Source organism: Kogia breviceps, chromosome 15 (genome assembly GCF_026419965.1).
Source record: "Kogia breviceps isolate mKogBre1 chromosome 15, mKogBre1 haplotype 1, whole genome shotgun sequence".
Lineage (NCBI taxonomy): Eukaryota > Metazoa > Chordata > Mammalia > Artiodactyla > Physeteridae > Kogia > Kogia breviceps.
In genome coordinates this window covers 19378312-19405728 of record NC_081324.1, presented here as the reverse complement: position 1 = coordinate 19405728, position 27417 = coordinate 19378312, and the positions used below count along the sequence as shown (strand labels likewise).

Below are 27417 nucleotides of genomic sequence, written 5' to 3'. Positions count from 1 at the left end.
CATTCACACACACGTACACAGAAATTTACAAATTTCCTCTGTTGGAAGAAACAGACACACACAGGCACAAAAGGCATCTCAACAAAAAGCAAAGAGAATGAACATTTATTGAGCACCTTCTAACCTTCCATGTCCCGGGTGTTTTATATTCATTGCAATATTAAACTGTACGTTAGTTTTCATTCGTTCATTTAATCCCAATATACTCAAGACCTTTTTTTTTTTTTTTTTTAAACAGTGGAGAAACAGGTTCAGAGCAGTTATTTAACCTGCCCAAAGTCACAGTTAGCAAGTTGGAGGGTCTGGATTGAGAATTTTACCCCACTCCAAAGCTCATGTATCAAAATCCTATTCAGTTTAAATGATTAAAAATTCAGGGGTCCAATCTGTCACAGTATCTTTGAATCAAACAACAAACAAACAAAATGCAAACTTTAACATACTTGCTAATCATATTAGTTTACATGGTCGCCTTGCTGTCACCATAATTTCCATCCTTTCCCCCAACTCCATCAGCATAAATCATTCAGCGTCTAAGGGTTAGCAATTCTGCTAACAGTTGATCAGGAGAACAGGCTGGCTTCTAAGTGAAGATAAACAGTTAAAATTTGTGGTGTGGGACTCACTCCGAAGGCCTTAAGAAAAAAATGAGCTGTTTGGTACCGTAATCTCTCATTCACTGCTGGGCGGGTGGGAACCCCCGCACGCTGGTCTGGAGGATTCCCAGCCGGCGAGTCCTACGGAGCAGGGTCGGCGGAGACCGCGCAGGCGCTAGCCCTGAGCGGCTTCCCTGGAGACCGGGCGGAAGCGGTCGGAAGCTGCCCTGCGGCTGGCCGCTGGGGCGGGACGCAGAAGCAGGGGGTGGAGCCCGAGGAGGAAGGCGACCGAGACGAGGAAGAGGACGCGGGTCGGGCCATGGAGCGGGCCGAGGCGGGGTCAACCGGCAGCTCCCCGGGTGCGCTGGGGCATGCGGAGGCCGGTGGCCTCCCTTGGTGTAAATGAGCAGTGCGGGGCGGGAGGACTCACGGGGTAGTGGCGGCGGCCGTTGGGGTGCGACCGTCCCGCTCGGCTCGGGTCCTTTCGTCTTCCCGGCTCCACTGAGAGAGCTGCCCTTCGCTGCCCGGTGTTTTGAGGCCAAGATCCCGAGAGGGATTTTTTTGACCAGTAGGAGTAGGGTGGGCGCGTCAATTGGTTAATCCGAGGGTGCATTTGTAATCCCTCAAACAGCCCAGTGAAAGCGGAAGTCCCCGGCCGCCTAAAGGTTGCAGAAGCGGGGGAACTTGTCGCCCGTTTGGCAAAGGTTGGGGCCCGGGCTCAGCCCAGACGGGAAGGGACGGCTCAGCTCGGAACCGGGGACGAGGCACGTCTGCAGTGGCCGCCTCTCCGGTGACCCACTTCCAGCCTCTGGACCCTACTTTGCACCGCGCCAACCCCCGGGCCCGGGGCCAAGGCTCTCCTTCCATGCCTCCTAGACTCCCGACCCCCTTTTAAAAAACTTAAATTTTGGAATAAGTTTAGATTTACAGAGAGATTCACAGATAGCTTTTCCTAACTTTAATATCTTACATCACCATGATACATTTGTCAAACTAAGAAAGTAACATTGGCCTACTATTAATGAAAGGACAAGCTTTGTTGCGATTTTACCAGTTTTTTTCCACTCAATTCTTTTTTGTTCCGGGCTCCAAACCAGAAAACCACATTGCATTTAGCCTGCCTTGTTTTTAACTGGTGTTAAGAGCTGGAATCTCCTTTGTCTTATCCCTCTACCCCTTCCCTGAAGACATGAACCATTTTTTAAAATCCAGGAAATATTTACTCTGTCTTTCAATTTAGCAAGTATTTATTGGTAGTCTATTATATGCCAGGCTCTGTTTTAGGTATTGGGTAGTCAACATTGAACCAGCTAATCTTGATCTCATATGGGAGCTAAATGTAGTCCATTGGGACCCATAGGTTCTGTCTTGTGCTGCTTTGTATTTCAGATTATTTTTTTAATTTAAGGACATGCCACTTAGAATACTTTTTAAGTTGGTTGAAAGATCAGTGTTTAAACTTTTCTGCCCCTTGCAACTTACTCTAAATTTTCCCATAAACTTCCGAGTCCTAGGATTACCTCTTGCAATCTTCCATTATTGATCATTTTTTCCCTTAAATTTATTACTATCCTGAGAAAAATATAGTATACAAAGAAATAGTAAGTAAACAGGACTGAAGACTCTACTGTGGGTGGAGTTTCTCTCATATCTTTGTAATTTTTAGATGCTTTGACACATGTGATAAATCCAGGAAAAAAACTTTAAAAATCACTCTGCATTCTTCTTTCTCAGTTGCCATGTTTTAAGGGGCTGGCAGTTGCTCAGAGGCAGTAAGCAGCCTGAATGTATTTTTATATTTCTTTGCATATTGTGCCACAGTCCATGATCAAGTGGTGCCAGCAGGAAGTTCTTCATCTAGAGTCATAGTACACGTGGATCTGGATTGCTTTTACGCACAAGTAGAAATGATCTCAAATCCAGAACTAAAGAGCAAACCTTTAGGTAATTCTGGAGTTTGATACTATTTTCTTTGTATAATAGGATTTGTTATTTATTATGTTTATTATGATTTATTAACCATATTAATAAATGTTGGAAGCAGTTCTGAGATGCTTTGTAGACAGTAATCTTTGCTTCACTACAGGTGTAAACTTTATAATCGTTTAATAAATGGTGAATGTGACACAAGTAGCAGAGTTAGCCAAACGGATGAACAGAGAGACCATGATAAACTTTTTCAGTCTTTTTCTCAATGTTTGAAATTTTACAACCATCTTATCTCAAGAACAATCTGTTTTATTAATTTTAATGGAAGTTGTCATCTGTTCTCCCACTTTTGAAATTCACCCTTGAATTGTGTAACATTGGACAAAATAGTTAGATTTTGAACAGAACCCAAAATGTTAAGGCATACAGAACAAGCTTTCCATAAAATCATAAGTATCTTTTAAGATAAAAGGCAAAGAGAAATTTTACATTGGGGATTTACTTACTATTATGTTGGCTTTTTAAAAAAAAACTTTCCTTTTTTAATTATATCTTAAACTGGGAAAGTAAGTTTCTAAAAATTTATTTTATGCATGTAGTAAGGATTTATCTCTTAGTAAAAGCATAAAGAGCAATTTTGGTTCACCTGCTGCTTCCCTGTGGTGTCTCCTTTGGATTTAATTAAGTCCCCAGTTCAACTCAGCCTCATTGATTTGCTAAGGAACAGAGGGATGACTGATGATTAGTTTTTGGTACGCCAAGGTCAGTCTAGGATCTTTAAAATTAAGGATGTCAAGGAGTTAGGATTAGGGGACCTCAGTTTTCTAATGAAGGCATTTCTAACTAGTAGCATGGTAACAAGATGTTCTGTAAGTAATGATTAGTGAAAAGGTATTGTGTAATTAAGATGCAGGAATGAATGGTTATCAGGAAGTGAGGGATATAATGCTGAAAGTTTCTAGGAGAAAGCAGCATAGTCTTCCATTTATACTCAGCAAATATATGACTACTTAACTTGGGCTGGTGACATAATGGTGAGTCCATTAATCCTCATTAAAAGACTACCTTTTTAGTTAAGGAAGTTACTAATCTGATTTTTTACATAGTTCACTGGTGAATCATAAATTATTACTTTCGACCCAGTGATTCTGTTTTGGGGCATAATCTGATATATCAAAAATATATGAAATAATGTTTCTTTGCCTGTTTATAGTATCAACATTTTAGAAACAAAATGTCTTACTTTAGGGGAATGGACATAACCTTTTTTTCCCCATCTACATATTTGTGTTTTACATATTTTAGGTGAACGTTACTTTAATAGTGGTAAACAAGTAGTCAGCTTGTATAAAGTGGAAAGCAAATAATTTTAGCAATTTTAAGCTACCGGAAAACTAGAATTTTTGAACAGTCTGTAGATGATCATAACTTAATCATTTTGATAAGGAGGGGGCTCATAATGCCACCTCACTGTCTATAATCTTTTCTGAAGATTACTATGAAGAACAGTTCAATAATTGGAACACTGATTGGGGGAGATCCCTAGTAATTGCTGTAGGTTGGCACTTGTAACAGAACATTGCTTTATATTCATTGGAAAGTTACTCAGAAGACAAGTTCGGTTTTCTAGCAGCAACTGGTAGTTAATTGTACTCAGTTACTTTCATCTGCTTTATTTTTTGGTAAAACATGGCCTAGAGTTATATATAAAGTTATACAGAGTTAATTCAATATAACTTAATTTGGTTTTGTATTGTTTGAAAAAAATCCTCGAAGGATTTTATTTGTATCTTTGCAGAAGACTTCATAGAATTGCTGGTTTGTGGTAATTTTTGTTAAATTGTACTTCATAGAACTTTGATGAATGGATGCTGTATTTTTAAAGTGAGAACTTTTTATTCTTATCACAACAGATGGTATTACAAGTTACAATTATAATATGGAATAAGTAAATTATATTTTAATTTTAATTTTAAATCCTCATAAAATATTTATTTTTCTCATAAAATATTTATTTCTTATAGGGGTTCAGCAGAAGTATTTGGTGGTTACCTGCAACTATGAAGCTAGGAAACTTGGAGTTAAGAAACTTATGAATGTCAGAGATGCAAAAGAAAAGTGTCCACAGCTAGTATTAGTTAATGGAGAAGACTTGACTCGTTACAGAGAGATGTCATATAAGGTTACAGGTACAGATTATGGACAATATACTTTCAGCATTAATTTTTATATAGGATGCCTGTTATCTACATGAATCTTTTAATAAATGTAAAATGCATAAGTCAGTTTCCTTTTATTTGGGGGCTTTTCCATTTAAAAAAATTTATATAAGAATGACTTAATATATTATGAGTAATGGTTACAAAAATGTATAGTTGGAAGGAATTTGAACTGTCACGCTGATGTTTACATAAATATGAGAAAATGTAAAGAAATTTTTAAGTGAGAAAATGGGAGAAGATAAACCAAAAAGAACCAGATATTTTTAATTATAAATTTAAATGCCAAGTTTAAATGAACTGTGAAGAAATATGCAGTGCTCTAATGCACTAGTGATAGTTGAGAGAGGCTTCTGTACTGTTTGATTAACATAATTAATAAAACCAATTTGTTAGGGAGTATTAGCAAAGATAAGGAGTATATTTTTTTCTTAGATTTTATGTATATATTAAATATTTCAGTGTAGATAAACTCCCCCTTACTAAGGTTTGGGTTTGAATCTTAGTGTTTTAGTAAATTACAGGAAAAATGAAACCATGTGTTGTACTGGCATATGGCAAATATATACAGTTTTAAAATGTATAAGAGTCAGCTTTTTATTTATCTTATTTGCTGTTGTATTTGTTTACTTGTTCTTTGGTTATTTGTAGCAGTTTTCAGATGAAAGCATTAAATATAATATCCAAGAGCTCTTAGGAATTAACAAGAAAAAGAAACTTAAGAAAAATGGACAAAGGATTTGAATAGGCAATTAACAAAAAGAGCAAATTCAACAATGTGGAAAAAGAATGCTCAAATTCATTAGTACTAAAAATAAGAATGTGAGAAAAAGTAGAAACAAAGTATTACAGCCTTTTCAAGAAAGCAATCTAGAAACATTTTTTGAAATTAAAGATACCTATTATGTTCTTTAACCCAATAATACCACTGCTGAGGATTTATCTAATAGAACTAAAATCATGTATATATACAAAAATGTCTCTTGTAGCATGGTTCATAATTGCTAAAAATATGGAATGAAAACAATTGCTCACCGGGATGAGAATGGCTAAATAAACTAAGACTTCTCTATGATAGAATACTATATGGCCATTAAAAAGAATGCATTGGTGCTGTACTGTTGGACTCATAACAGATTTGCCTTGTTGAGTGAGTAAAAGGCAAGATGCAAAAACCAGTATCAGGTTTTTCTATATCTGTAAAACAATGACTCAGACCCCTTCCGCCACATATGTGTATATGTCTATGTGTGAATAGACAGTGTGCACAATTATGTGTGTGTATCTGAATACTCAGAAGTTAATTGTTACTGTACATAGAAGAGATGATATAATACAGACAGTGTGCATCTTGCCTTTGTTCTTGGTGATCCTTCATCTCATTCATATAGCTCTTCATTCTTTTTAGTGCCTGCACAGTATTCTGTTGTATTTTGTCCCAAACTTATTTAACCATTCCTTTACTGATAAGAAGACAGTATGTCCCACTGTATGCCCATTGTCCCTACGTAATTATTAATAGCACCTCCTTTTATTCAAAAGGTATCTTGTAAATTATGTGGTTTCCCTGATAGTGAGGGATTATTCCTCTGTTACCAACTTTTTGCTCTTACAAATATATGCTTCAGTAGACATTTTCATACCGAAATTTTCACATACTTTCATGAGGATATCCTTAAAGTAAGTTCCTAAAGTTTAATTGCTAGATCAAAGATAATTTGCATTAGAAATACTGCTATATGTTGCACTTGAGGTTGTCCCAACATATTGCTAGTATGTATGACAGTATTAGATTTTCATAAAGATTTTGCCTATAGGTAGAAAAAATGGTAAATCATTGTTTTGATTTGCATTTCTCTATAAGTAAGTGTGAGCATTTTTTCATGTATTTTTGGTCATTTATATATGTTTTCTGTGAATGGCCTTTTCACTTGGCCTGTTTTCATTTAGATTGCTCCTCTCTTTAATGATCGATTTGTGTCATTGTTTGGGGAAGTTAAGGAAATTAGCCCTTTGATGGCCATGTGTTATAAATATATTTCCAATTTGTGTTTCATCTTTTTTACTTTTCCAGTTTGTGGGGGTTTTTTTGTGTGTGTGTGTGTGGTACTCGGGCCTCTCACTGTTGTGGACTCTCCCGTGGTGGAGCACAGGCTCCGGACGCGCAGGCTCAGCGGCCATGGCTCACGGGCCCAGCCACTCCGCGGCATGTGGAATCTTCCCGGACCAGGGCACGAACCCGCGTCCCCTGCATTGGCAGGCAGACTCTCAACCACTGCGCCATCAGGGAAGCCCCCAGTTTGTGTTTTGTCTGACATTATGGTGTCAGACTTATCAGTCTTTCTCTTATGAGTTCTGTGCCACTGCAACTCTTCACAGTGAAAATATCTACTGGAAATTCAATGAGTAAATCTCAGTTTTTATGCTGATTCTTAACTTATAAAGTAGTATCTTGAAAGAATTAAAAATGCACTAATATAATAACAATAAATATTCTAAGTATGATTTATGCATCGATAAAATGTTATTTTGTTAATTTTTTTCATGGTATTTTCTGAGTTGAAATAGGAACATAGCCTAATAGTCCTATACTGAATTTATTTCAGACCTATTTATGATGTATAACCTTATTGTTTATTTCATATTTTTATTCTACAGTATTACATTTTTGTCTAGATAGTTATTTCTCTAATGATAACTCCTCTCTTTGGCCTTGTGTAATCATATGTTTAATAAATGCCTCTTGTTTATGGAGTTGACAAGTTGACAGCAAAACGGAGGTTAACTTCAGGAATGGATAAGTGATTTATTCCTATGACCTAGTAATAGAACCAATATAATCAATCAGTATTCAGTAATCCACCAGCTTTGTGCATGATTCTGTACTTAACTTGCTTTTCTCCTTAGCACTTAACTTGTTCTTTGTTTTTTATATAGCATTGTTTTGATAAACTTTTATTTTCTACCTGTTACTGCTGGACATCAGGTATATACTTTTGGGGAAGAAAAGCAGAAATTGATGAGGGAAATTCAAAAGAACTCTCTTATATGGTCAGACACATTGTCAGTTTTTCCTCAGAGTAGATATATGGTTTTCTCTAGGTAGGTTGAAAGTGATTTTTGGTGGTCACCAGACCACACTGTTATCTTTATTAATTGTTTTCTCCTGCTGTTATCAGTGTTGGCATCAATAAAAACAGAGCTTTCATATTATGGGACTTTAAGAACCTATGCATTTTTATATAATAAGAGGCTAATAATTTGTTTTCTGCCATCCAGCAGGTATCATAGGTGATTCAGAGAGAAGTGAAAATTCTTCTTAATGATTTCAAATTATTATTTTTAATCCTAAAAATGAGAATTGATAAGTCTTTTTGAACTTATTTCAAATCTTGGTTCAGCTCAATTTAGTAAACATTTGAGTTACGGACTAGGCGTTCTGTTAGAGGCTGGACATTCAAATACATGTAAGTCACGGTCCAGCTCTGCCCTTAAGGAATGTGCTGGAGGGTGACTAATCAAAAAGTATTGCATTGGGGCTTCCCTGGTGGCGCAGTGGTTGAGAATCTGCCTGCCGATGCAGGAGACACGGGTTCGTGCCCTGGTCCGGGAAGATCCCACATGCCGCGGAGCAACTAAGCCCGTGAGCCATGGCCGCTAGGCCTGCGCGTCCGGAGCCTGTGCTCCGCAACGGGAGAGGCCACAACAGTGAGAGGCCCGCGTACCGCAAAAAAAAAAAAAAAAAAAAAGTATTGCATTGTAGTATATTTTGAAAATTAAGTAACTTTTCTCTTTGGATTAGTATTAACTGGAAATTTTAAATTTTATTTTGTTTTGCCTTTTAAAAATACTTATGAAAAACATAGCTAGTATATATTATTACTTGTTTTTACTTTTCTAAGCAGGCTATAATTTTTTCTTTGACCTACTGCTTCAAGATCATAATTAACTATAAGCATTGATGTTTAATATACTACAGATAGAGAAATTATAGGTATAGGAGATTGAGAAATTTATTCCTATGAGTATGTATCTGCCCAGGAAATGTTATTTTTGGACTTATTTTGTTGGAAAATATTGCCTTTACTCAGAATGTGGTACAGAAAAAAAAAAAATCCCAGTTAGCTGAGGACTTTATTAAAGATATTGGGACTGTGAATGTATGTAAAACCTTTAACAACATATTTTGTTATTTCTTTTAAGCATAAAAGAGTTAAATCTATTCTAGTTATAACTTCAGTTACATCTGTGCTCCAATGTTATTTTAATTTAGAGTTGTTGGAAGAATTTAGTCCAGTTGTTGAGAGACTCGGGTTTGATGAAAATTTTGTGGATCTAACAGAAATGGTTGAGAAGAGACTAGAGCAGCTTCAAAGTGATGAACCCTCAGCACTGACTGTGTCGGGTCATGTATACGGTCATCAGCGTAAGTGGGTTCTTATTCATTCTATTTAGTAACTAAAAGTATCTACATTTCTTAATGTTCAGTCAGTTCAGAGAGTCAATTATGTCTTTCTGAAAGTATTCTGGCTTTTGTTGGATATATTAGCCATATTTCAGCAGTCTAAGATGATTAAAATCAGGTATTGCTATTCCATATTAAATAGGCAGAAAATCGTATTTTGATGACATGTAGCTCAGTGCTTTGTGTACTTTTCGTTTCTCTGACACAGTCCTGTATTACAGTTTTTATTTTATTTTTTGGCTGCATTGCATCTGCGTTGCTGTGTGCAGGCTTTTCTCTAGTTACGGTGAGTGGGGGCTACTCTTCGTTGTGGTGTGCAGGCTTCTCATTGCGGTGGCTTCTCTTGTTGTGGAGCACGGGCTCTAGGTGCACAGGCTTCAGTAGTTGTGGCACACGGGCTCAGTAGTTGTGGCTTGCGGACTCTAGAGTGTAGGCTCAGTAGTTGTGGTGCACAGGCTTAGTTGCTCTGTGGTCTGTGGGATCTTCCTGGACCAGGGATTGAACCCATGTTCCCTGCATTGGCAGGCGGATTCTTAACCACTGTGCCACTAGGGAAGTCCCTGTGTTATCGTTTTTAAAGAGGATGACTCTTTAGGTCATCCTTAAGTTACAGGAGTTGGCTTTTTAGAGTAATTTGTGATTTTCTTAAAACCATTTTTAAGCAAAATTTTAGGTAGACTAAATTTGCCTTTGCTGCCTCTTTGCTTGTTCACTTCTATTCTCCCAAGGCACCAAGACCCTCCCAAGTTAGCCCTTGTGGAAGCTTGTCCAAGCCTACCTGTCATCTTTTGCAAGCTCATATTTAATCAGTTCAAATAATCTTTGCCAACTCTTAGCAAGAAAACAGAATGGTTCCTCTCCTTCGCATATTAAAGTATGAATGACTGATGGTATTTCCAGGGGTATTTGCATTTGAAAATAAGCTGCAATCAACTCTACTGAATATCTAATTAGGCTTGCAAACACCTTGTGACTGCTGGTGACTTCCAAATCATACCATGTAGAAGGCAAGCTACTCTGCTTTTCTCTAAGACTTGTCCTGACATACTTGCTCATAGGTCTCAGCCAGCATGTGCTTTCTCTTATCCCCCTTTTTTGAGAGCTGGTGGATCAGTCTCCAGTCATTATCCATCTCCCTGATATTAAAGAAGAAAAGAAGTAGAGCTACCATTCTGTCTTAGAAGAAGATATGAAGCTTCATGTGTCTTTTGTACCTGTGCCCTTTTGTCACTTACAAGGTCTGGGTAGCAAGAAGGTTCCAAATGTGTTTCTGTATAATTTTTAAAGCAAACTTAGATTCTGTTTGTTAGAACATATTATGGAGAGCTAGGTCTTATATCCTAAAATATCTGATTCTTCGTGAATTCTTCTTTCTCCTCCACGTAAGATTGTGTTAAAAAACTTTTTTTTTTTTTTTTTTTTTTAAAACTTTTTTAAACCTACAGAAAAGGTGACAGAATGGTACAATGAGAACAGTCATTATGCCCTTTCTTGTAGATACTCCCATTGTTATCATTTTGCCACATTTGCTTTATCTTGCTGTTTATTGATTGGTTGATAGATTGTTGAGCCACTATTACAGACATCATAACACTTGAAATGTAAATACTCCTGAGGATGAGGACTGTCTCATATAACTCTAATGTCATTTTCACACCTAAGAAAATTTGTTTCTATATAATTTCCCTGTACTTTTAATAAAAGATCTCTTAAACTATATAAAATCCAAAATTGTTTTTAATAGCACATACCACTAGTGTGTAAAGTTTAGATTCAGATCTTTAAAGCTATAATGTTAGCTTTATCATTAATATAACACTTTTATGCTTACTTCCAGATAAACATGAGTAAAAGTTCTACTAATGTCTGTTGGAATTTTTTATGAGAGATCAATTTTCGTAATCTGTTAATCATTCAGCACTCCCAGTATGCATTTGCTATCACAGGCCTTGGAATTCACTTGTGGTAGTTACTTTACAGAATTTCTGTGAAGGACAAGAGAGATTAGTTAATTGTGTAGCAGTATGGTGGTGTAGCAGTATGGTGGTAGGGAAGGGTGGTTGGATATAGATTAAGCCCTTTATCTTTTTAAAACTCATTTGTTAAAAAGAATATTAAAATTTGTGATGGTGACTTTTAACAACATTGGCTGTTTTTATAGCTATAAACCTGCATGACATCGTGCACATCAGACTACTTATTGGATCTCAGATTGCAGCTGAGATGCGGGAAGCCATGTATAATCAGTTGGGTCTCACAGGCTGTGCTGGAGTGGCTTCTAATAAATTATTGGCAAAATTAGTGTCTGGCATCTTTAAACCAAATCAGCAAACACTCTTACTACCTGAAAGTTCTCAAGATCTCATTCATAGTTTGAACCACATAAAGGAAATGCCTGGTAAGACAAATATATTTATTTATTTATTTATTTATTTATTTATTTATTTTTTGCGGTACGCGGGCCTCTCAATGTTGTGGCTTCTCCCATTGCGGAGCACAGGCTCCAGACGCGCAGGCTCAGCGGCCATGGCTCACGGGCCCAGCCGCTCCGCGGCATGTGGGATCTTCCCAGACCGGGGCACGAACCCGTGTTCCCTGCATCGGCAGGTGGATTCTCAACCACTGCGCCACCAGTGAAGCCCTAAGACAAATTTATTTGAAAAATATATATTGGTTTTATTGTATTTCTTTAAGTTTAAAAATTACAGCTACGTGTAATTAATTCTTAGAGCCTGTGTACTTGGCTCTTGGTGAAAACCAAAAAACCTGATGTTTTCTGGAGGGAATCTATATTAGGAATCTATATATATGAAAGTATTTTCCTAGTTTTACCTACTTTTGTATAGTTTGAATATGATCATGAAAGTTATAACCTGGAAACGTATGGTCCTTTATCACAGCATTAATTTTTTTCCTGTGATAAAGTATGACTGAGTTTTAGTGCAAGTACTTTGTCATAGGAGTTTCGCTAATGAGAAGATTTGTTTGTTTGCTTTCTGGCTTGAAGTTGTATTTGGGATGGTTACTACCTCCAGATATAAATGTGTGGTATTGTGTATAGAAATCAGTCAAGTTAGCTAATAATTAGCAAATGGTAATGAATTTTAATTGCTCTAGTGACAGTCTTTCTTTACATGAATAACAGCTATGATTCTTCAATACTTCCACACTGTTATGTAACAGGTGGTAAAAATTTCATTTTATCAATATCAAGACAGCATTTATTGGTTGTCTCATTCATTATATTATACTATGGTTGTTAGGTTTTCAAGGTGGTGCATAACTCAGGCCTTGAGCAGAGCAACAACCTAATTTTTAATAAAGTTTGATCTTAGCAAAATACCAATTATGGTATCAAAAGATATGGTTGATATCTTTATAATATTTTAATTAGCTAATTTTAAAGAGAAAAACTATTGAAACACCGTATGCATCTCTTTTTGCTTAGGTATTGGCTATAAAACTACCAAACGCCTGGAAGCACTGGGTATCAGTAGTGTACGTGATCTTCAAACCTTTCCATCCAAAATATTAGAAAAGGAATTAGGAATTTCAGTTGCTCAGCGTATCCAGAAGCTCAGTTTTGGAGAGGATAACTGTCCTGTGACACCCTCAGGACCTCCTCAGGTGCGTGGCCGTGATGTTTATTTTAATTGAATACTGGTTGTCACATTATTTGAGATAAAGATTTCTAGTTTTACTACAGTGTGTTCTTACTATTCTAATTTGCCTTTTAGGTTAGTACATGATCCCTTTCCTATGAGAAGACTATTTATTATAGTAAATTAATAAATATTCTTAAATTGAATCTAAGAATTAGTATTTAAGTCTCAAATTAGCCACTGTGATTGAATACTACTTAATTTTAATAGCCTATATTGTATGCAGGAGGCAAATATTTTTATTTTTAAAAATCTTGTTTTCAGAGTAGTCTAATGGTGTAGGAAATGGAGAAAAGATATAATCACCCAGATAACATTGATTAATTTTTTTCCTGAGGGTTAATAATATATACATTATCCCATTTAATCTTCACAGTGAATCTTCCAGGTAGGTAGTACTATTGTTTGTTCATACCTTTTCCCCTCCCTTACTCCCTCTTCCTCCCATTATTTTTTTAAGATGAAGATACTGTACTTTAGAAAGGTTAAATAACTTGCTCAGGGTTAAACTCAGATTCAAGTCCTAGGAGATTAAGAGCCTCACTGTAATCGTACAGTAAAGCTTGGCATTGGTACTAGAGCTTTGTAATTTTCTTGACTTCCAGTGCACTTTCTAGTGGAGTACAATAGCTTGCAGATAAAAAGATTTAATATAAAAGTGAACTAAATGGCTCAAACTAAATACATTAGGTAAGTTAGTAAACAATGTGTTGAATATTTATTTGACATAGATACTGATAATTGGATATGTTTATTTGGGTTTATATTAATCCTTATTTGTGCTTCTTTGGTAGTCCTTTAGTGAGGAAGATTCATTTAAAAAATGTTCATCAGAAGTTGAAGCTAAAAATAAGATTGAAGAACTACTTGCTAGTCTTTTGAACAGGTGATTTTTCCATTTTGCCATATCATCTTATAGATTCTGTGTATAGTACATGGAAAGAATACTTCACGTTCAATCTTGGAACTTACCGATTAACTGGAGACCAAACATGCAAAGATAGATCATTATAAAGTAACAGATGTTTTTAACTAAATTTAATTCATCTACTTCCATTGGTCTTAATTTTAGTAACATTGTGGTTTACTGTGGATCTTAAGCTGCTGATCTTTAACCTAAGGGAGTTTTATGGGTATCTCTAGAATCACGGCACCTTTAAACTTTGTGATGATTGAGGATAGGAAATTGATGGAGAAAGCAGAAGAACCCTTTTATCTCCTGTGCCTCGGACCATGTGAAGGAAAATGGAGTCAGATGAAGGAATAGCTTAATGGGATTGTGTGTGAGCAGTGAGAGTGATTGTGGGTATGTGCAGGGTTACTGGCCTATAAATACATGAAGAGTGTCAGTTGGGATTATGAGTATACAAATAGCATTGCATAAACTGAACAGGACATTTAGTTTTCTGATGCTCCTTTGCCATCATATATCTATTTCTCAGTACTCCATTTCTTTTCCTCCCATTTCTTTGATTTCTCAAAGTGGGGTGTCAGGGGTCTAACAGTTTTGGGTAGGTGTGCTTCTGTAATGATGCTAGGATGGCTAGTGTGACTAGAGAATATGGTTTTTGGATGACTGTAACTCTCAGAAAACTGATAAAGTGAAATTTCCTTCAACTTTGCAGTCATGCAACATGCATTGCAATCCCATGTCTTGATCAGGGCTGCGCAGCTCATCATTTGCTGCATGCAGCTGGCTGGCTACATGACCCAGCTTCAGTGATATGACTCAGGCTGAGCCTGTGACTATGCCAGTGAAACTGGGTTATCTCCTTTGTTTCAGCTAAATATAAGACTACTGTGAAATGCCTGGTCACTGGGAAAAGTTGTGCACATAGAGAAACCACAAGAAGTATACGTTTTATAGGTTCTCTTATTTGGAGCATCAACCCAGAAATGAGTCTAGATGCTCTAAACCTGTGAAATAACTATTAACCATTTCTCCTTATCTCTGCTTGGCATTCCCTTTTCTACATAGTGGCCCCTTATATCAGTGACTGAGTTGTATAATGCCATCTAAGTAACTGGCAAAAAAAAATAATTGTGCATGTGTGAATGTTCTCAAGCATATGATGATTCATACTATAGATATGTAAGAGGTATAAAATCATGCATCTAGGCACTGGTCCATTAATCCATTCTCTAGGCACTGGTCTTAAGATTGCTTACAGTATAACCTTTTTCTAATACGTCTTAATTAGTTATAGGAACCAAATGACACTCTTTGAGTTGCATATTAACTTAATAGAACTGGAAGATATTTAAACTAGTAACATGTTTACAGGAACCATTTAAGATATTATCTTAATAAAGCAGCAGTCAAGAAGTTTTGTGATAAAGCAATAAGAAAAAAATGGTTTACTACAAAAATCCAAATTTTCTGATTCAAAATCAATTTGAGTATGTTTAATAATACTTGTATTTTATGTTTGTGATGCATATAGAAAGGAAAGTGTTATTCTTTGATGACATTTATTTTCTCTAGTAGTTAGATTTTCTACTTTATAAGCGGATTTTCCATGTCATTAAAAGTTTTGTTTTCAACACTAAAACCAAGATTATTTGGATGGAACACTTTTAAAGATGCATGGACAAGTACTTACTTTCCTAAATATAGTATATAATTAATCTTTCACATTATTTCTCTAAAGCCATATAATGGTGATATTACTGACTCCCTTGGATCTATTTGAGGAGTGCTTTTTGACAGAAATAATCTCATTAAAACTTTTTTTTTTTGTAATATTATTGTTTTTACATGTGTAAAAAAAACTGTCATTTTTTAAATATATTTGCTTCTGTCACTAAATGATTCTCTGTTTCTTAAATTTCCTGCTGATTTTAATATGTTGCTTTTAGTTGTGTTTTGGATTTGGATTGTAAAATGGCTTGTTATTATTATATCTTATCTCTGTTCTTTTTCTGATAGCACTCAATTCTGCATGAGGCCTGAGAGCCTTATTTAAGTTTCAGAGCTTTAATATGTAGACTTTGTGAAGTTTGCTTGGACTGTTCAGGGACCTTTATTGCCTGCTGCCTAATTATCAACTGTATTTATAATTGTTACAGTTACTAAATCTGGCACCTTTAGGTAAATGAGGTATATTGGACCATTAAAAAACTTTTGATCATACTTTTTCTAATTCCTTGTTTCATCTTTCTCTTTATTTTTAGAGTCTGCCAAGATGGAAGGAAGCCACATACAATAAGATTAATAATCCGTCGGTATTCATCTGAGAAGCACTATAGCCGTGAGAGTCGTCAGTGCCCAATTCCATCCCACATAATTCAGAAATTAGGGATAGGTAATGGACTAATTTTCTGATAATTTAATTGGCAGGTCGAACTCTTAAAAAAACAAACTTTGAGTTAGAAATATGATCCAAAGATGGGTAGTCTTCACAGGGAGTTAGTGAACTATTAAATACTTTTATTCTATAAGAAATTTTCACTAGAAAACTTTGTTGTTTTTAATAGATATTGAAAGTAAAGACTCAGGAATGCTTCCCAACTCCAGAGAAAACAAAACTATGGTAATTAATTATATAGCACGAGATAACTTCTTTATGGGCATCTAGATTGTTTCCAGTTTTTGACTGTTAAGAAAAATTGGACTGTTATGAAAAATGGTGCTGTGAACATTTGTGTGTAAGTCATTGGGCAAGTATATGCTTTTGTTCATCTTGGGTAGATTACAAGGAGTGGAATTCCTGGATTGTATGGTAAAGTTGAACTCTAAACTGACACATTTTTTTCCAAAGTGAGTATAACAATGTAGATTCTCACCAATCAAGTATCGAGGGTTCCAGTTTTTTCATATTCTCATTGACATTTAGTACTGTCATTTTCTTTTATTATACTCATTCTCATGACTGTAATGGTATTTCATTGTTTTGTTTTTTCTTCTTCTATGGATAGTCCTTTTGATATCATCTAAAAATTCTTGGCCTAACCTAAAGGTCATAGATATTTCCTCTTATGTTTTCTTTCAGAAGTTTTATAGTTTTAAGACTTATACTTAGATCCACTCTGAATTAATTTTTATGTGTTGTGTAAAGTAAGAGTCTTAGTTCCTTCTTTTCCATGTGGGTATCCAGTTGTTCCACAGAATTTGTTGAAAAGAATGTTCTTTCCTCTTTGAATTGCCATAGCACCTTTGTCAAAAACTAATTGACCATAAATATAAGGGTTTATTTTTGACCTTCGTATTCCATTGATCTATATGTTTATCCTTTTACCAGTTCTACCCTGCCTTGATACTTTGTTGTAAGTTTTGAAATTAGGTAGTATAAGTTCTGTAGCTTTGTTCTTTTATGAATAAGAATTTGATTTCTTTATTTGTTATAAGTTTATTCTGATTTTCTATTCATTTTGAGTCAGTTTTGGTCATTTGTATCTTCTAGGAATATATGCATTTCATCCAAGTTGTCTAATTTGTTGTCATGAAGTTGTTAATATTCCCTTATAATCCTAATTTTTGTAGGGTCTATAGTGATGTCCTCTCTTTCATTCTTGATTTTGGTAATTTGTGTATTCTCTCTTTTTTTTCCCCTTGGTCATTCTAGCAAAGGTTTATCAGTTTTGTTAATCTTTTCCAAGATTCAACTTTTGGTGCCATTGATTTCTCAATTGTCTTTCTATTTCATTTATTTCTGCTCTGATCTTTGTTATTTCCTTCTTTCTACTTGCTTTAGGTTTAATTTGCCTTTCCACTCCTGGTTTCTTAAGATGGAAGCTTACATTATTTATTTTATACTTACTTTCTTTTCTAATAATTCAAGTTTAAAGTTATACATTTCCTTCTAAGCAGTGCTTTAGCTGCATTCCATAAATTTTGTTGTGTTTCTTTTTCATTAAGGCTAAAGTAGTTTCTAATATCCATTGTGATTTCCTCCTTGACCCTTAAACTTATTTAGAAATTTGCTGTTTAATTTCCAAATACTTGATTATTTTTCAAATTTCTTTCTGTTGCTGATTTCCATTTTGATTTTAGTTGATCAGAGAACATACTTAAAGTAACTTCAATCCTTTTACATATATTGTGCCTTATTTTGTTGCCTAGCATATGGCCTACCCTGGAGAATGTTCCATTTGCATTTAAAAAGAAGAGTTGAGCAACACTATCAAACCATTCTACTTATCTAAAATTTATGGACTACTTCTCCAAAATAGCATTTTTGAATGACAGTTTGTCTGGATATATAATCCTTTACTGGTTTCTTTCTATACTTTGAATATAGTATTCCATTGCTTTCTGGTTTTAATTATTTTTGATGAGGAGGCAGCTGTTAATAGCTTAATCAGGAGAGATTCCTGTTAATAGTTCCAATCAAGAGAGAATAACCACACAGAAATTTGAACAGGGAAAGTTTCAAAGAGTTACTAAATTATGATAGGGGAGTGACTATAAAGATACTCTAAGAGGTACCTGAGGGCTAAGGAAAAGTATCCAAGGAAGGGAAAACTTGGAAAAGAGAGTCCTCTTAACCCTCAAGGAGAAGGTGTGGTTGCAGAACACTGAATGGTAGAGAAATCCTTTGAGTTACCTGGCCCAGAGCTGGCCCATAGTTATTGGGCAAAGAGAATACCACGCTCTGATCTAAAGATGAGCTGAGGCTGATTGGTGGGTGCACAGGAGGTGTTGGGATGTTGGGAGTTTGCTCACTGGCAGGGCAGCGCATGAGCTGCGGTATGCAGGTGTCCATGTTGGGAGGGCTTCTGTTAACAATCCTCCAGGATGTGGGCAAGCTGAGACTGGTAGGTGTTTATGCTGAAGGAATCTTCATTCTTCTGCTAGTGCAAAGGTGGAGGGTATGGTGCCTACATAGGAAGGGCTGGAGGAAACAACCCTCTGTGGCATACGCAAGTCAAGCCTATTAGGTGGGTATGCAGGAAGAGTCAGGGTGCTGTTTATGGCACAGGCCTGGTATGTGCAGTGTTTGAGTTGCTAGTGCCATGGTAACATGGTCACTAGGCTTGGACTGGGGCTGGAGGTTGCTGAGGGACTGAGCGTTCCACACACACGTGGTATGGCACAGCACTATTGGATATTTCCACACATATATACTGCACACAGACCATGTTACGGGAGCAAGAAAAGGTAAATGACAGTGCATTGGAACCAGGAAGAGAAACACCCTTTCTCCTTTAATGGTCCTTCAGTTCTCTCTACTGACAAAACTTGACAGTTGAGTTCAATGTAAAAAAAATTTTAGAGTCCAACGCATTATCACACAGCAGTTACTGAAGGGTGATTTGTAGCTGAGAGGCGATAAATTGTTACCAGGCACAGTTGTATTGTTGTTCTCTTTTATGTGATGAGTTATTTACCTCTCTGACATTTTCAGCAGTTTGACTATGGTATATCTAAGTGGTTGTGTGTGTGTGTCTGTGTGTGTGTGTGTTTGTGTGTGTGTGTTTATCCTACTTGGGATTTATTGAGATTCTTAATTCTGTAGACTAAATTTTTTTTTTTTTTTTTTTTTTTTTTTTGCGGTATGTGGGCCTCTCACCACTGCGGCCTCTCCCGTTGCGGAGCACAGGCTCCGGACGCGCAGGCTCAGCAGCCATGGCTCACGGGCCCAGCCGCTCCGCAGCACGTGGGATCTTCCCGGACCGGGGCACAAACTCGTGTCCCCTGCATCAGCAGGCAGACTCTCAACCACTGTGCCACCAGGGAAACCCCTGTAGACTAAATTTTTAAATGAAATATGGGGAGTTTAGGGCTCTTATTTCTTCAAATATTCTCTCTTTCCTTCTTTTTCTTTCCTTTTCTTCTGGGACTGTCATTGCACATATGATGGTATGCTTGATAATAATGTCCTATAGGTGTGTGCAATTCTATTCATTTTTCTTCAGACTTTTTTTCTTCTTTATCAGATTAGATAATTTCTTTTGAGCTGTATTCAAGTTCTCTGATTCATCTGTCACCTCAAAACTGTTGTTACACATCTAGTGATTTTGTTGTTGTTGTTTTGGTTACTTTATAACTCTAGAATTTCCATTTGTTTTGTTTTGTTTGTATGTTTGATTCTGTTTCTTTATTGAGACTCCCTCTTTTTTGGTAGTGGTTATCATATCTTACTTTAATTCCTTAAAATGATCTTCTTTAATTCTTTGAAAGTATCTGTAATAGCAACTTTGAAGTCTTTGCTAAATTGAACTTAAAGTCAGTTTCTATTGACTGCTTTTTCTGCCTGAGTATGAATCACATTCCTGGTGTTTTTTTTGTATGTATTGTAATGTTTTGTTGAAAATTGGACTAGATAATGTATTCTAGAAACTCTGGATTTGGATTTTTTTTCCCTGTGGGCTTTTTTTTCCTTTTCTTTCTTTATAACCTGTCTGGACTTAAGCTGCAGAATCTACCTCCCCTGTGATGTGTTGCCCCTGATCTCTCTGCTTAACTTTTTTTCTTTTTTAATTTAAATTTAAATTTTTAATTTTGTCTTCTTAGGAGATTACCCTGTATCTGCATAGTTTGGTGGTTAGACAATAATTGGTCAAAGGTTTGCTCAAATACTACAGCCTGGAAGGCTTTCATTTTCTGTCAACAGACAAGTGCTTGGGTTGGAGAGCTCTTTAAAAATTTAGGCCTTTTTCAAGTCCGCCTTGGCCTTTATTTTCAGCTCATCCCTCTTGCATCTCCCCTGGTATGCTTGCTGCCATTCTGGTGAGAGACGTGTGGAAAGCTTGGCTCCTCTCTGTCTGTGCAGCTCTCAGTCAGCTGGGGTTGTGAGGAGAGCTTATCTAGTCCCTCTGTGGTTCTCTCATTTCCAGATCTCCTGGTTAAGTTTATGGCTGGTCCACTGATCTTTCACTCACCGCAACCACAGTTGCAACCCCAGGCTCAAGAGCTATGTGATTTCCTTTGTTTCCTACCAAGTTTGTTCATTTTTCTGGCAACACTGCTGGGTGTGGGCTTTTGCCCTCTACCTCACATCAGGTCAGTCCTTTCTGGCAGCAAAGCTTCTGGCTTTCACAGCCAGCCTCATCCTGGTAAAACTACTATACAAACTGCACTGTGTAAATGGGGATACAAGCAACTCCAACCAATAAAGCTGCCATCCCCACTTCATTACCTAAGTTCTAGCAGCTTTTCATAAATCAGTGCTTCTCACTTCATTTGCCTTTGGTTCATTCCAGAATCTCAGAATGATTATTTTTGACCATTTTGTTCAGTTTTATTTTAATTTTATGGGGAGATTTTCTGACCTCATCATTCTCCCATAACTAAAAGTTCCATATTTCAAATCTTCTGAAAACTTTAACTCATTTGGCAGTTGGTGATAATGTTGAGGTGTCCCAGTTCAGTAAATAATGTCAAGATGTCCCAATGATATCTATTTAGGATTTTAACTTCTTAATCTAAGCAATATAAATTAGATTAAGCTCTTAATATTAATTATGATATAATGTGTTTAGATATTGTCTTCTTAAACATTTTATTTAGGAAATTATGATGTGATGACCCCAATGGTTGATGTACTTATGAAACTTTTTCGAAATATGGTGAATGTGAAGATGCCATTTCATCTTACCCTTTTAAGTGTGTGCTTCTGCAACCTTAAAGCCCTAAATACTGCTAAGAAAGGGACTATTGATTATTATTTAACACCATCATTATCAACAACTTCACGCTCTGGCAAGCACAGTTTTGTAAGTACACTGTTACTGGATTCGTATGGTTAAATTAGAGATATAAATTTGTGTTTAACTGATATAATTTAGGGATTCTTTTGGGTGATATGATTCAAATGACTTAACTTGTAATAGTGCCTTTCATATTATGGTTTCTAGCCTTAAGTATATTGTACTGTGATCTAAGAGTAAAACATAAACATCGCTGGATAAAAGAGAAAACCTTGATAGAGGTTCTCTGTTTTGGAACTGTTAAAACATTTTATAACAGTATATAGGAATATGATGATTAGATCATATGAAAATATTTTCAAATACTGGAAATCTAATCTTGTTGTCAATTTATACATAAGCTACCAGCGACGCCCCCACCAAATGTCTTTGTTCAGATATTTAAATTTTCTTGATTTTGAAATTACATAAAATTCTGGTAGCAATATTGATAGAATACGACTCTTCATTTTACAATTGTAGAAATTAAGAGTGTGGCAATAGAGAGGCAGAGGCTAGTCGTATTTTCACATGACTAAAAGAAAATGCAAACTTTTATTTACCAAATGCTTTAAAAAATAATCATCTTTTACTAAATTGTTTATGACTACAATTAACTCTTAATTTAATTTTATTTATTTATCTAGAAATTTTATTTATTATTTATTTTTGGCTGCATTGGGTCTTCATTGCTCCACGCGGTCTTTCTCTAGTTAGTTGTAGCGAGCGGGGGCTACTCTTCGTTGCAGTGCGTGGGCTTCTCATTGCAGTGGCTCCTCTTGTTGCAGAGCATGGGCTCTAGGTGCATGGACTTCAGTAGTTGTGGCACATGGGCTCAGTAGTTGTGGCTCACGGGCCCTAGAGTGCAGGCTCAGTAGTTGTGGAACGTGGGTTTAGTTGCTCCGCTGCAGTGGAATCTTCCTGGACCAGGGATCGAACTCATGTCCCCTGCATTGGCAGGCAGATTCTTAACCACTGCGCCACCAGGGAAGTCCAACTCTTAATTTTAAATATTTTTATTATTTCCTTTATTGTTTAATCAGTCATTATAATTTTAGTAATATTTTCATTTACATTTAAGCTTATAATGAAAACAGAATAGTGTTATGGAAATACTGAATTAGTGCCCTCTTCAAATTACTTTGTTTCAGTGACCCTTTTTATTCTGTTTATTAACTGACATTTAAAAAGATGTTTACTTTTTAATTAGTCTGTAGAATGAGAATTAAAGGTCTTTCATTCACAGTAGTATTAGAGAGGTAAACATAAGTGGAAATACCTTGTACATGTCTGGCACACAGTTCGTGCTCAATAAAAAGTGACCCAAATCTCTTCTCCTTTTACTTTTTGGAAGTTACTAATGTGTTGATTTTTCCTGAATTATATTTGACTATCTGTACATTTTTATGGTGCTTGAAACTAGAGGGAAAATTAGGCAAATTAAAATGGAAGGTGTTTTAAAATTTTTATCTCATGTAAATATAGAATAGTGTTACATCTTAATGATACTGGGTTTTTACCATAGGAGTATTTTTTTTTCTTTCTGTTAAATGTTACTCTTCAAAATAGGGAATTTTAGAAAACCAGCCCTTGATGCTATCTGTGCATATACATATATTTTAGATACCCTTGGTGAATCATTTTATTTTTTTAGGCCACCAGTCTTTTTATTCACAGAATCGAAAGTTTGAATATGTGACGGTTAAGGTCCTTTCCAGGTTTCCAGTACATACCTATCTTCTGGCTCAGTGCTATCTAGGAAGGAAGCTGTCTTCCTGGAATAGTGAGTAAAGATCCACACAGTTGTGTGACTAATTGTGGTGGATTGATCATTTCTGGTTGTTTGTAACTGGCCAAAAGGATTGAAGTTATGGAGTAGGATAGAAACATGTTGGTCGGATAATAGTTACAATCACACTTCAGCAGCATGAATGTTTAAAAGATATCAGTTATCTAAATTTTTCTGTTATCCTTGTATTCTAGAAAATGAAAGACACTCATATGGAGGATTTTTCTAAAGACAAGGAAACAAATTGGGATTTTCTACCAACTGGAAGAATTGAAAGTACAAGAACTGGGGAGTCTCCACCAGATACTACAAGTTTTTCTAAAGAAAAAGACAATAATGAATTTCCACTCTCCTCACTTCCTGAGGGTATTGACCAAGAGGTCTTTAAGCAGCTTCCAGTAGAAATTCAAGAAGAAATCCTTTCTGGAAAGTCTACAGAAAAAGTTCAAGGGAAAGGAAGTTTGAGTTGTCCATTACATGCTTCTAGAGGAGTATTATCTTTCTTTTCTACAAAACAAATGCAAGATGGTTCCTTAAATCCTAGGGATCATTTATCCAATACCAAACAGATATCCTCTGTATCTCCCTGTGAACCAGGAACATCAGGCTTAAATAGCAGTAGTTCCTCTTATACGTCTAACCAAAAGGATTATTCACATTATATAGACAGTAGCTTAAAAGATGAGCTAATGAGTCAAGGACCTAAAGAGTCTCAAGGATTCCACTTTTCAAAAACAGACCCTGCTGTATCTGTTTTCCATTCATTTCCAGATTTGCAGAGTGAGCAACTTTTCTCCAAAAACTTCACTTCAGACAACCATAAACAACCGATGGCAACAGTCTTTATTCATGAAAGACTTACAGAAAATAGAGAGCAAGATTCTACCAAAGAGAAAATTACTTTTCCTTCTGACATTGATCCTGAAGTTTTCTATGAACTACCAGAAGAGGTACAAAAAGAACTGTTGGCTGGTTGGAAGAGAACAGGATCAGACTTCCAAACTGTACATAAATAAGCATGCTCAGAAAAAAGGGAAAGACCGTTGTTCTCAGATTAACAGCTTATTAAGCTCTTCTAAATTAAACACTAATACTTTCAATAATGTAGATACACAATATAAAATGTTCCAAATAAAGCAAACATAGTTATGGGAAGTAAATTCTGGCACAAAGCATAAAAATATTCATAACAGAAATAATGTAAAATATTACCTTCCTCTTATTTCTAAAGCTATTTTATATTGCTTTTCAATAAAAAGAATGTGGTTAGCATTAGTACATTTTCCATTCATTGTGGAAACATTGGGAGGAAGGTATATATGACTGTATATAAAAAATAGAGTGGCCAAATCATTGGTATGCTGTACCAAAGAGCAGGTTTTTTCTATGAACTATGGAGTTGCTCAAGAAATTCACCTCATTAAGGAAATAGCTATAAGAAATTCTATTGCCAGCTAACCTGCTAAAAATGTATATGTCTTTCACTGAAGTACTATGTACCATTCTATAAGTTTATTTAAAAAAAAAATACCAAAGCACGGGCTTCCCTGGTGGCGCAGTGGTTGAGAATCCGCCTGCCGATGCAAGGGATACGGGTTCGTGCCCCGGTCCGGGAAGATCCCACATGCCGCGGAGCGGCTGGGCCCGTGGGCCATGGCCGCTGAGCCTGCACGTCCGGAGCCTGTGCTCCGCAACGGGAGAGGCCACAACAGTGAGAGGCCCGCGTACCACCAAAAAAAAAAAAAAAAAAAATTACCAAAGCAGTGTATGTTCAGTTAATGGTTCTTAGTATACCTAGAACCTACCACAATGCCTGGCACACGGAGGATGCTCAGTAAGTATTGAACAAATGAGTTGTGTGGCAGAGGCCCAGCGGGGAATTGGGCTGGGGAGTGTATTTGTTGTAAAGAACTAGAAGGAACTCTCCATACAAGTCGATTAAGGGAAGGATGACACTAGAAATTCAAAGGGATAGGTCTTTAAGAATGTCAGATAATGGAAGAAGTCCATTTCCTCTGGCCAGTCTGTAGGGTCTAAAAACAATGGATTAGGTGTGTTTTAATATTCTCTACAATTTTGTAGATGAAGATTTAGAGATTAGATTAAGGATATCATACCCACAATAAATATACACAGTGACTAAATTGATGGGTATCCTACTTCTCCCATTGTTGTTGCCTTCCCCTTTTGCCTTCCAGATTAAGAATCAGATATAAGCTTGTGGACATTTTTTAATTTACAAGACATAGAGGATGTTTCTAGAAGACACCAAAGTGTGGGTCAGCACTGATTTGGAGGAGGTCTGTTCTCAAGTTTATATCCTTTCCAGATATAAGAAAGAAAGGATGATAAAAATAAAGTGTACAAACATGAATAAAAGTTGTTTAAAAATATTTTCTTCCTGGTGAGGACTTTTAATTAATTTTAGATTTCTTGACATCTGAAAATTCCCTAACTGTGAAGGATATTTAACAGGGAGTTTGGGGTCATCAAAAACAGTAACTTGGAGCAAGAATGTCAGAAATTATTTACCATGCAAATATTTAGTGCTTAGGATCAAAGACTATAGAATTTTCTACATGCAGTATTCTGGTAAGGTAGTTAAAATTCATATGAAGGAGTATATTACTTTTTTAGATAATACATTTTTACAGAGTTTCTAATAATCCGTGTAATTGTTTCAGCCAGAAATCATTGGACAACTGGAAAGTTAGAAAAAAAAAAAGGTTAAGAAAAGTAAACAGTTTGGGACAGTTTAAAAAGGTTCCTATAACCTGTGTTATAGGAACAAACTGGGGGAAGGGGACTAGAAGTTTCAGCATTCAATGTACATAAAGTCATTTAATTCTGTTTTCAGTACACTTGCTAGGTTGTCAACCAATGTACCTGGCATTGTCCCATTCAGAGTCCATCTGTTTTACTCTTCTCTGCAGAGTAAACCTCCAGTCTTCTGTTGGAGTTGAGAGAATCTGGGGATATAATTCTCAGCTAGTTTTTACCCACTCATCTTTAGCAAGTCATGTTAGCATCACATCACTAATGTAGCATGAGTCCTGTGGGAAAAATTAGGTTTTACCAGTTACATACACTTCCATAATTTCTGAAAGGTGAAAGTGCAATGAAAGTTACATGGTGAAGGTGAGATGGAGTCTATCTTCCTGCCCCTTTTGGCTATTTTCTGCTGTCGAGGTTCTGCAGGCATGAGTCATCTTTGCAATAACATTCCTTAGTCTATTCTCCAGTTTTCTGGAGATAGAATTGTTATGGGGATGGTGACTAGACTCCTTATTCCAGTGCCTGGTCACCAGATCATGGTTGTCAAGACCTATTTGTGGAAGTATAAGTAATGATTTCTGACGTTTGAATTACAGCTGTAATATATATTCTTGCATTTAAAGGTTCTAACATAGACTTAGAGGTAGTTGCTCTCCTGGTAGGTTGCCTCCATAGTATTCTGGAAGACATTCCTCAGGGCCTAGAACCTGCCCTTCCCACTCTTCCAACAATGTTCTAGGTGCCTAATTAGCTGTATTAAATCCATCCCTTTCTGCTTAAAATACCTAGATTGTTTCTGTTCTGTACTGCTCCTAGAATGGTATGAAGTTCTATTTCCTTTTCTTAAAAATCATCTTGAGGGGCTTCCCTGGTGGCGCAGTGGTTGAGAATCCGCCTGCCGATGCAGGGGTCACGGGTTCGTGCCCTGGTCCGGGAAGATCCCACATGCCGCGGAGCAACTAAGCCCGTGAGCCATGGCCGCTGGGCCTGCGCGTCCGGAGCCTGTGCTCCGCAACGGGAGAGGCCACAGCAGTGAGAGGCCCGCATACAGCAAAAAAAAAAAAAAAAAAAAAAAAAAAATCATCTTGAACTTTTTCTTGTACTCTGTATTAAACCCAGTTTATTAGTCTTGTCTTTCTTTTATTTTAAACAGTCATTTTTCTTCTGTATTAGGCAATACAAATATTTGAATTCTTTGGTGGAAGACTTTTAATTCTTTGTCTTATTATTTCTACTGACAGTTTTACTCATGCTGGCCTTTTCTCTCATGTATCCTATGATTTTGGAGTATGGGCTCATGTTTGCTGGGCTTTATCTATGAGACTCCTGTAAGGTTTGGATATGGATGTGT

The 27417-nt window shown here is 36.4% G+C and overlaps 1 protein-coding gene across 3 annotated transcripts; it reads left to right on the top strand.

The window, feature by feature from the left end:
* The first annotated feature begins 779 nt into the window (after positions 1 to 779).
* Positions 780 to 25023, top strand: POLI (DNA polymerase iota). Of its 3 annotated transcripts, XM_059039336.2 has the most exons (10): positions 780 to 955; positions 2418 to 2540; positions 4550 to 4714; positions 9018 to 9170; positions 11371 to 11607; positions 12658 to 12836; positions 13666 to 13757; positions 16046 to 16176; positions 21324 to 21529; positions 23486 to 25023. In XM_059039336.2, the coding sequence occupies exons 1-10, from the start codon at positions 916 to 918 to the stop codon at positions 24305 to 24307; spliced, it is 2148 nt and encodes a 715-aa protein (XP_058895319.2). In that variant the 5' UTR covers positions 780 to 915; the 3' UTR covers positions 24308 to 25023. The 3 variants fall into 3 exon arrangements, with proteins under 3 accessions (XP_058895319.2, XP_066870864.1, XP_066870863.1); XM_067014763.1 differs by lacking the exon at positions 2418 to 2540 and having other exon boundaries at positions 835 to 955; XM_067014762.1 differs by lacking the exon at positions 9018 to 9170 and having other exon boundaries at positions 850 to 955.
* Positions 25024 to 27417: the final 2394 nt, after the last annotated feature.

Coding starts and splice junctions, on each gene's coding strand:
- POLI (XM_059039336.2), top strand. CDS start 916: ATGGAGCGGGCCGAGGCGGGGTCAACCGGCAGCTCCCCGG. Junction 2,541..4,549: donor ACTAAAGAGCAAACCTTTAG/GTAATTCTGGAG, acceptor TATTTCTTATAG/GGGTTCAGCAGAAGTATTTG. Junction 16,177..21,323: donor AATTCAGAAATTAGGGATAG/GTAATGGACTAA, acceptor CATTTTATTTAG/GAAATTATGATGTGATGACC.